This window comes from Bubalus kerabau, chromosome 3 (genome assembly GCF_029407905.1).
Source record: "Bubalus kerabau isolate K-KA32 ecotype Philippines breed swamp buffalo chromosome 3, PCC_UOA_SB_1v2, whole genome shotgun sequence".
Lineage (NCBI taxonomy): Eukaryota > Metazoa > Chordata > Mammalia > Artiodactyla > Bovidae > Bubalus > Bubalus kerabau.
Genome location: NC_073626.1, coordinates 130866789 through 130877144, shown reverse-complemented (window position 1 = coordinate 130877144; position 10356 = coordinate 130866789). Strand labels below are relative to the sequence as shown.

The window sequence follows — 10356 nt, the reverse complement described above, 5'->3', positions numbered from 1 at the left end:
GTTGTTTTTGATGTAATAACTGATATATATATATATATATATATATATATATATATATATATATATCAGTATAATAATCTCAGGAATAACCTAGCTAATATTTCTTACAAAATTAGAAGAGGCATTTTCGAAGTTATAGAACATCTACTTCCTAGCAGCTGTCTTTTTACCTCCTAGTTTCAAGTGACTATTTTCCATGCTTCCCCTAGGTTTAAGCTATTGTGTGCTGTTCTAAAGTGTCAGCCCCAGGAGAGAGTAGTAAGAAAGGAACACAGTAATAGCTTATGACTATCAGGAGTCCTATTTTTGAAAATACTCAGGGGATAAGAGAGTGAACAATGATGATGAGTTAGGGCAATGGGCTTCCTATAGTAAGGAAAATTAACACACAACAAACCTCTCTTTTTCCTTTTAAAGTGCCACTGACACAAACCAGGCCCTAGCATCTTCCTTTTTGGTACCCTGAGTTCTCTGGTCAGAGTGGAATTGAAGTGGGGGAAGGTGTCGAGGATGATGGTTACATGCCGAAGTCACAGAGCTCAGGTTCAAGGTAAGCCTGCAAGACTGAATAGTTGCAGAACTGAAGGCTGCATCTTAGAAATCAGAAATACAGAACAGAATATGGACATGTGCACACCCATGTGTCTCTTCCTTGTCTAAAGTAGTCAAATCAATCTCTTGAGTGATCATTTTCACCATGATAAGTTTGTTAAAGAGGAAGGCAGTGGCCATAGCTGCCTAGTATTCTGGGCTAGTTTGAGGGGATAGATGCTCTGGTGAATGCAGATATGTCCCCAAAATAAAAGGGAAACAGAGAAAGAGAATGACCAAAATTAAAGTATGGGAGAAAGTTGATAAGGAGAAACCAAAAATAAAAAAGAATATGAGATGACCCTGCAGTTTTTCAGATGAAATATTCCCGCTTACACTCGCTCACTGTGTTTTGTAAATCAATGTCATTTCTAAAGGAACTGTCCAAATTTTCTGGATATTCCTTCTCCTTCATCTGGTTGGTGCGATGTGACTGCTTATGCTGGTAAAGGAAGCGGCTCATGATGCCAATGATCGAGAAGATGATGAATATCACCACTGCTATTACTCCTGTTGAGAAAGAGGGACAAGAGAGAAGGCAATTATCACAGATCATCTGATCAGGAGAAAGAACTTAAAGAAGACAACAAGGTCACTTAGGACAAAGAACCAAACAAAAACAAACAAACAAGCAACAAACTCTGCCACATGTCCAGAAATAAACACAGGCTAAAATGTTTTCAGGCTTCAATTAGCAAAAAAAACCCTCTTTCAGACTAGTGACAGAGCAAGCCAGTTTATATCAGAGAAGGTTATATTTAACAGACTAAGAATGTCATCAAATAAACATGAAATCAGACTAGCAAATGATCTCTTAATAAATTCCTTCAAGACTTGCCTTCAAGAATATGCCTGAATCACTTTTAATTAGCACACTTCTTTGTCACCTTGCAAATAAGTAAGTATCTTAGAACTATTTCAGCATCCTAGAAAACAATATTTAAGTATCTCACTTCCCAGTACATACACTATGGATGTAAATTTGTTTGCAATATATGTTTGCTTTACTAAAAATGTCTTATTAATAATGAAATGCTTACTAAACATTCAGGGCATTTTACCCTGCTGCATACTCTGTAAGATGCAGGGTAGTCTGAAGATGGTACCCTTCTGTCCTCCAGAGTCAACTACAATAGCAAATGTCTGCCCTATTGTGTCACATTCTCCCCTACTTTGGATTGATTGTATGTGATTTTACTGGACCTACTTGGCAAGTCATCCTCACTGATCCTAAGGTCTTGACCCTACCTTTGGCAGGAATTCTCTTGAGAAGTGAATAGCAAAGTGAGCAAAGGATGGTAAAAATGTGGATACTGTCAAAATTTCTAAAGAGAAAAAGAATCTATAGGAGAAAGTGTTTCTCAACATTAAAATCTTTGAAAAATTTGTATGATATTCAAAGATAAATTCATTCCTAATAAAGTATATTTTCTGCTGTTTTCTTATCTAAGTAGAATGACTCTTGAGACAAAATGTTTATTTTACAAAGTAAGATGGTTTACTTTTTAAAATATTCCTAAACCATAACATTTTCCCCAACTATTTTAGAACAAGGCAAAGTAAAACCAGGTAAGTTAACAAGCCTAGAAATAAACTGGGTATAGTGAGTGATACCCAGGAATGGGCTGCATAAAAGATGAAATATAGAACCAGTTTCTACTTCTTCAGGACATGGAATATTTAGGGTGGGAGGCTGTGAACCCCCAGGAATTTTCTTCAGGGGTTGGGATGAATATCCTGTTCTTAGACTCAAGGAAGCCTGTACGCTAGTGGGAAAAAGTCAGCAGTCACTAAAGTCTTTTACTACTTGTCAAGTGAAAAATTATGTGAAGAGAAATACGCATCAAATGGTTTCCTATATTTCTTGTTGCAAAACAAAAATCCACTTGGACTTTATTCCTGAAGCAGGAATTCAGGCCAGACATTTGAAGAACTTCATTAAGGAAACGTGTGTATGTGTATGTGTATGTGTGTGTTTTCCTCACAATCATATTGTAATTATGCACCTCTGTGCTCCCCTTGCCAGTTGTGCTGCCTACCTTAAAACACCACTCACTGGTTCTGTTGTTACCTGTTTACCTACCCCATCCCACCCAACCCCAGCCAAGCTGTGAGTTCTTACAGGGCAGCATTCACGTTTTTCGTCATTCTACTTCTATACTTAGTGCTGGTCCTGACCCGTAATGGGGCTCATTCTATAGATGTTAAATAAATGGTTAATGTTGATTTTTAAGAGCAAACTCCATCTGGTGTAGAACAGCTCATCTAGCCTGACAGAAGGCAGAGATAGGGGCGCTGTGAGGACCCTGGTTCTCAGATGGAAATGATTTCAGTCTCTCACAGGCATCTTCCATTAAACAAGGTTTGGGAGTCATTCTGTGTTGCAAGGCCCAGATGGACAAATCAAGCTCCCAGAGGTAGCAGCCAAGCTGAGGAAGAATACAAAGTGGAGAAACCAAGAGGCAGGGAGAAAATGGAGAAGTAAGGGAGGAGAAGGGAAGGCGGGGTTCACAGCAGAGCAGACAAGATCTGCCTCTGTAACCATATGTGTTGCTGGATTGGAAACTACAGTCCTGTGGGCTTCACCCTGCTCATTTGATCCACTCGGTGGAGAAAACCCGACAGGATGATGGCTTTGCCCATCTGTTTGTGCCAACATGGCTTCTTTCCATATGTAGTTTTATTGGTTTACTTTGTTTGTGCTTTAGGAAAAATGACAACTGGATGAGATCAACAGGATGCATGCTGCCTGTCTGGAAGTAAATTATCCAGCTGTTGACTCTGTGCTCAGCTGCCTGGTGGTTTAGGGGAAAGAAGATTCCATGGAGCTGCTGGTACCTGGCCTGGGGGGAGGGTGTCTTTGATCATCAAAGCATTATGACTATTCATGAAAAGGCTCACATTCTTGCAGATCATGCAGGGCTCTGGGTGCTGGATGGCCACAATTGAGGAAGAATTCAGATAATTCCTCCAGACCACAGAATCACTTATGTCTGTTCTGCTTTCAGCCACAAAGCATGGTTTACCTCCAATGACGGCCGAGTCACTTCTCACTGCATTGGTGAGTGGTTCCTGCTCATCTGTCTTCCCAAAAAGATCTGAAAGGAGTAAAAGACACTCAAAGTCCTAGCAGAAGGTCTACAATATGCAGTTGAGATGACACACCTGTGGGTTAGACCAGGTGATCTCAGAGAGTTAGTAGCTGGCATTTTGGAAGGAACCCAAACAAGCATATACAGGAAAAAAAAAAAGAGTATTTGAAGTACTCTGCTTATACCCCATACTTGCATGATTCTGTTAGATTCTATATAAGCTGTAATATAAGGGGTTAAACAAAGTGATGGTGGTATTATGTCTGCTTTAGTCTACTGCTTACCTCTCAGCCTACTTTTGATGTCCTTTTCTGCTTTGCTGGACAGTTTCTATACATGACAACACCTTCTTCCCTCAATCACACTTGCCTCTGCTTCAGAGGTTTCTTTCTTTATTTATTTTTTTTCCAGAGGTTTCTTTAATTACAAGAGATTTATGAGCTCATTGGCAGGAAAGAACAAAAGTGTTGGTGCATTAACACACCCAGGAAACCCTCACTAGAGGGTTTTACTAGATGTACATTAACATATATGTTTTTTGTTTGTTTGTTTGTTTCTTAAAGAGCATCAAGTTTGAAGGCACCTAGACCTGGGTTCTAATCTTTGCTCTGACACTTATCAGTCCGGTGATACTGAACTTTGTACATTTTAAAACAACAACCTGCAAAGGTATTAAAACGGGTTAATGATCCTAGAGGTATCCATATAGTGCACATAAAACTTGCAGGACTTACAGCACCTATCATTAATACTGCTCTATCATTTAATTCTCTGAAAATAACTCCAACATGATTATTGTTTTTCCCATTTTCACAGATATCAAAGCCATTAAGTAACCTGCCCAAAGTTCCATAGTCTAGCATTGGAAGATTCAGAACACAAATCAAGCCTAGCCAAGTGTCACATTCATGTACTTTTCTAGGATACATACCTGACTGCTGCCAAGTCAACACCAAGATCAGTAATAAGAAGGTAGCAGAAAAACTCTATGCCCTTTCTTTGCTCATAATTCATAACTTATTTGGCAATTGATGAACATACCTGACTAAATTAAATCCTAAGAATACTTCTAGACACCTAGGATGATGGTGACTAATAAAGCTAGAAAAGGTATTTCAAGGAGTGGTAAAATAAGAGAAGATATGTGGATGATAGTACCATGGGGCTTTCCTATTATTAAGGAAGGTTGGTTTTAATCACATGAATTTTATTAGTTCAAAGACCAGCTTACCTTCCTGTCCTCAAAACTCTTCAATCCTCAGAGCAGTAGCCACTTTAAATAGTAGTGAAAAAATAAATATACCTACATACATATATGGGCTTCCCTGATACCTCAGTTGGTAAATAATCCACCTGCAATAAAGGAGATCCTGGTTCAATTCCTGGATTGGGAAGATCCACTGGAGAAGGGAAAGGTTACCCACTCCAATATTCTTGGGCTTCCCTTGTGGCTCAACTGGTAAAGAATCTGCCTGCAATGTGGGATACCTGGGTTCAATCCCTGGGTTGGGAAGATCCCCTGGAGAATGGAAAGGCTACCCTCTCCAGCATTCTGGCCTGGAGAATTCCATGGACTTTATAGTCCATGGGGTCACAAAGAGTCAGACATGACTAAGTGACTTTCACTCACTCACTCACAGACATATATGTATGCATTTCTAACTACTCATTATATTAGAAGTTGTTGTTTGGTAGCTAAGTCCTGTCCAACTCTTTTTGCGACCCTGTGTACTGTAGCCTTCTAGGGTCCTCTCTCCATGGGATTTCCCAGGCAAGAATACTGGAGGGGGTAGCCATTTCCTTCTCCAGGGGATCTTCCTGACCCAGGAATAGAACCTGCATCTTCTGCTTGGCAGGCAAATTATTTATCACTGAGCCACCTGGGAAGCTCTATACTAGAAATAGGATTATTTAAATATATTAAATATCAATCTAAGAAACCAGTCATAATTCTTAACTGCCTGTAATCATACAAGGTAAGAAATTGATTCACGTTAGCCTTTAGCCTGAAAGCTTCTTGAAGACATCTAAGTAGTACTGGTGAAAGAAGTTTCGTGGAGTATTTTCTTGCACACCTGATGAGGAATGCACCGTGGTCACCGCATTCACATCCGAGTCCGTCAGAGAGGCACAGCTGGATTCTATCAAGGCCCCTTGGATGGTTATAGGTGCAGTGGTAGAATGGCGCAGGGCTGCCTTCAGTGGTGTAATATGGTTGTATTGGACTGAGGCCAGACACCCAACAAAACCCAGGGCATTGGCTTTAGCAACTTCAGCATCCAATCCAAGATTCTCTGCAATGTGAAAAACAATTAGTTTAAAAAAAACAAATAAAAACAAAAAACTGTTCCATCTCCATGTTAAGTAATGTTTGAAATTACAGAAAGTGCCTTTTTATTCTTTGAATAAAGGAAATTGTCCTTTCTCTCTCTTCATCTACTTTCTCGAAAGTCTACCCAAAATATGTGTCAATACATCAACCACATATCACAGAAAATTGCTTGGGCTATTTTGCCTTGAGATAATGTTTCAAACTTCTAAATTTTCATTCATGTATTTTATGAACTGTAACAAATACTTAATAAATCTCCTCTACACTCTAGATGTTTTATATTATAGAATTTAGATCATTATCTCCATCACAATTTATTTATGGATGGTGATTAATTCAAGCATACTACAATGCTCATTACAATACTTCACTCAAAATGATAGTAAGAAAAAAAGTGAAATGAGGCAGAGAGATAGGAAATGTAAAGTGATCCTCTCAGAAGTTTATCATGTTTGGTGTTTTCAGCAGCTTGTATACACTATATACTAATACATTTTCATACACTAATAGCTTGACCATATATTCAATATTTTCACATGCTTAGTTCTGTCCATATTACTGACTGGTGAGCATGGATTTTCTATGACAGCACTCAATCTCCCAAAGTGTCTTTGAGTTTTTATAAAAGATAATGAGGGAATCATTTATGAATCATGGCAAGATCAAATGTCTCATTTTCTTGAAGATTTGTGGTAATATTACTCAGTATGCCATTTCTTTATTTTAATAAGGATCATTTGAACAAAGTTCTGTGATGCAATTGCATAAGATGACAAAGCAGGATGGACTTTCCCCCCTCTTTTAAAGCATAACAGTTTCAATAGACCTAGATGGTTCAAATAGTTATTTTATTATGATAATATGCTTATTTTCTGGAAGAAGACAAGGACTTTCCTCTCAATCAGATTAATTATAATTTACTTCCAGTCATTAATGATCAAAGAGTGCTTCCAGGGATCATCAAGCAAGCATTTTGTTGGCCACATTTAGGGAAGTTATATAGTGGACATATAGAGGAAAATTAGAAACTAATATCCCTCAACAATGCTATGTCTACTTTTGACCTTATTATTATTCCTTCCTGAGCAACGCCCATGTAAACCTCACTAATTTATCATCCCTCTTATCTTACAGGAAAATAAAAGAAATTATGTGTATTAATTTAATGTGGCTGTTGTAAACAATTGTTATTGATGTTGCTCGGTCACTCAGTCATGTCTAACTCTTTGCTACCCCATGGACTGCACCACTAGGCTTCCCTGTCCTTTACCATTTCCCAGAGCTTTCTCAAACTTATGTTCCCTGAGTCAGTGATGCCATCCACCATCTCATCCTCTGTCATCCCCTTCTCCTTCTTCCTTCAGTCTTTCCCAGCATCAGGGTCTTCTCTAATGAGTCAGCTCTTTGCATCAGGTGGTCAAAGCACTGGAGCTTCAGCTTCAGCATCACTCCTTCCAATGAACATTCAGGACTAATTTCCTCTAGGATGGACTGGTTTGATCTCCTTGCAGTTCGAGGGACTCTCAAGAGTCTTCTCCAACACCACAGTTCATAAGCATCAATTCTTCAGCAATCAGCCTTCTTTATGGTCCAATTTTCACATCCATACATGACTACTGGAAAACCATAGTTTTGACTAGACAGAACTTTGCCGGCAAAGTAATACCTCTGCTTTTTAGTATGCTGTCTAGGATGGTCATAGCTTTTCTTCCAAGGATCAGCATCTTTTAATTTCATGGCTGCAGTAATAATCTGCAGTGATTTTGGAGCCTAAGAAAATGCAGTCTGTCACTGTTTCCATTGTTTCCCTATCTATTTGCTGTGAGGTAATGGGACTAGATGCCATGATCTTTGTTTTTTGAATGCTGAGCTTTAAGCCAGCTTTTTCACTCTCCCCTTTCACCTTCATCAAAATGCTCTTTAGTTCTTCTTCACTTTCTGCCATAAGGATGGTGTCATCTGCCTATCTGAGTTTACAGATATTTCTCCCCACAATATTGATTCCAGCTTGTACTTTATACATCCTGGTATTTCTCATGATATACTCTGCACAGAAGGTAAATGAACAGAGTGACAATATACAGCCTTGACATATTCCTTTCCCAATATGGAACCAGTCTCTTGCCGCTGGAGACTCCCTGGCACTCACAGGAGAAGATGATTGCATGTCCTTCTACTTCACCGTCTTGAAGCATTTGATCACATGGATCACAAGCCTTGTCTGACTCAATGAAACCATGATCCATGTCATACAGGGCCAGCCAAGATGGATGGGTCATGGTGGAGGGTTCTGTAAATGTGGTCCACTAGAGAAGGGAATGGCAAACCACTTCAACATTCTTGCCTTGAGAATCCCATGAACAGTATGACAATGCATAAAGATATGACACTGAAAGATGAACACCCCAGGTCAGTAGGTGCCCAATATGCTACTGGAGAAGAGCAGAGAAATTATAACAAATTAGCATAAACTTAAACAACTTAGCATAAAACAACACATGCTTTGTCTTACAGCTCTGCAGAAGTCTGATACAGGTTCCCACTGAGCTAAAATCAAGATGCTGTCAATTTGCATTTTTTGCTAGAGGCTCCAGGGGATAACCCATCTCTTTGTCTTTTCTTTTGTTCTCTTTCTTTAAATTTATTTATTTATTTTAATTGGAGGCTAATTACTTGACAATATTGCAGTGGTCTTTGTCACACAGTGACATGAATCAGCCACGGGTGTTCATGTGTCCCCTATCCTGAACCCCCCTCCCACCTCCCACCCATTCCATCCTTCAGGGTTGTCCCAGTGCACCAGTCCTGAGCACCCTGTCTCATGCATCAGAACTAGACTGACGATCTAGTTCACATATGGTAATATACATGTGTCAATGCTAATCTCTCAAATCATCCCACCCTTGCCTTCTTCCACAGAGTCCAAAATTCTGTTCTTTACATCTGTGTCTCTTTTGCTATCTCACATATAGGGTCAACGTTACCGTATTTCTAAATTTCATATATATGCAGTAATATACTGTATTGGTGATTTTTTTTCTGACTTACTTCACTCTGTATAACAGGTTCCAGTTTCATCCACCTCATTAGAATCAATTCAAACGCTTTCTTTTTAATGGCTGAGTAATATTCCATTGTATATATGCACCACAGCTTTCTTATCCATTCGTCTGCTGATGGACTTCTTAGATTGCCTCCATATCTAGCTATTGTAAATAGTGCTGCGATGAATATGGGGGTACACGTGTCTCTTTCATTTCTGGTTTCCTCAGTGTGTATGCCCAGCAGTGGGATTGCTGGGTCATATAGCAGTTCTATTTCCAGTTTTTAAGGGAATCTCCACACTGTTTTCTACAGTGGCTCTACTAGTGTGCATTCTCACCAACAGTGTAAGAGGGTTCTGTTTTATCCCCACCCTCTCCAGCATTTATTGTTTGTAGACATTTTGATAGCAGCCATTCTATCCAGTGTAAGATGGTACCTCATTGTGGTTTTGACTTGCATTTCTCTGATAATGAGTGATGTTGAGCATCTTTTCATGTGTTTGTTAGCCATCTGCATGTCTTCTTTGGAGAAACGTCTGTTTAGTTCTTTGGCCCATCTTTTGATTGGGTCGTTTATTTTTCTGGAATTGAGCTGCATGAGCTGCTTGTATATATTTTAGATTAATTCTTTGTCAGTTGCTTAATTTGCCATTATTTTTTCCCATTCTGAAAGAAGAGAGTTGGCTTAAAGCTCAACATTCAGAAAACTAAGATCATGGCATCCAGTCCCATCACTTCATGGCAAATAGATGGGGAAACAGTGCAAACAGTGGCTGATTTTATTTTTCTGGGCTCCAAAATCATGGCAGATGGTGATTGCAGGCATGAAATGAAAAGATTCTTGCTCCTTGGAAGGGAAGTCATGACCAACCTAGACAGTATATTAAAAAGCAGAGACATTATTTGTCAACAAAGGTCCATCTAGTCAAGGCTATGGTTTTTCCAGTAGTCATGTATGGATGTGAGACTTGGACTATAAAGAAAGCTGAGCGCCAAAGAATTGATGCCTTTGAAATGTGGTGTGGGAGAAGACTCTTGAGAGTCCCTTGGACTGCAAGACGATCCAACCAGTCCATCCTAAAGGAGATCAGTCCTGGGTGTTCATTGGAGGGACTGATGTTGAAGCTGAAACTCCAATACTTTGGCTACCTGATGTGGAGAGCTGAGTCATTTGAAAAGACCCTGATGCTGGGAAAGATTGAGGGCAGGAGGAGAAGGGGACGACAGAGGATGAGATGGTTGGATGGCATCACCGACACAATGGACATGGGTTTGGGTGGACTCTAGGACTTGCTGA

The 10356-nt window shown here is 39.5% G+C and overlaps 1 protein-coding gene across 2 annotated transcripts in view; it reads right to left on the bottom strand.

Moving 5' to 3' along the window:
• Positions 1 to 904: 904 nt before the first annotated feature.
• The window catches only part of CNTNAP5 (contactin associated protein family member 5), a 1047625-nt gene continuing 1038173 nt past the window's right edge, over positions 905 to 10356 (bottom strand). For both annotated transcript variants that reach the window (XM_055572939.1, XM_055572940.1), the window contains exons 22-24: positions 5759 to 5977; positions 3618 to 3689; positions 905 to 1101 (exon numbers count right to left, since the gene is read on the bottom strand). In XM_055572939.1, the coding sequence (XP_055428914.1) occupies positions 905 to 1101; positions 3618 to 3689; positions 5759 to 5977 (488 nt within the window). The remainder of the gene's footprint in view (positions 1102 to 3617; positions 3690 to 5758; positions 5978 to 10356) is intronic.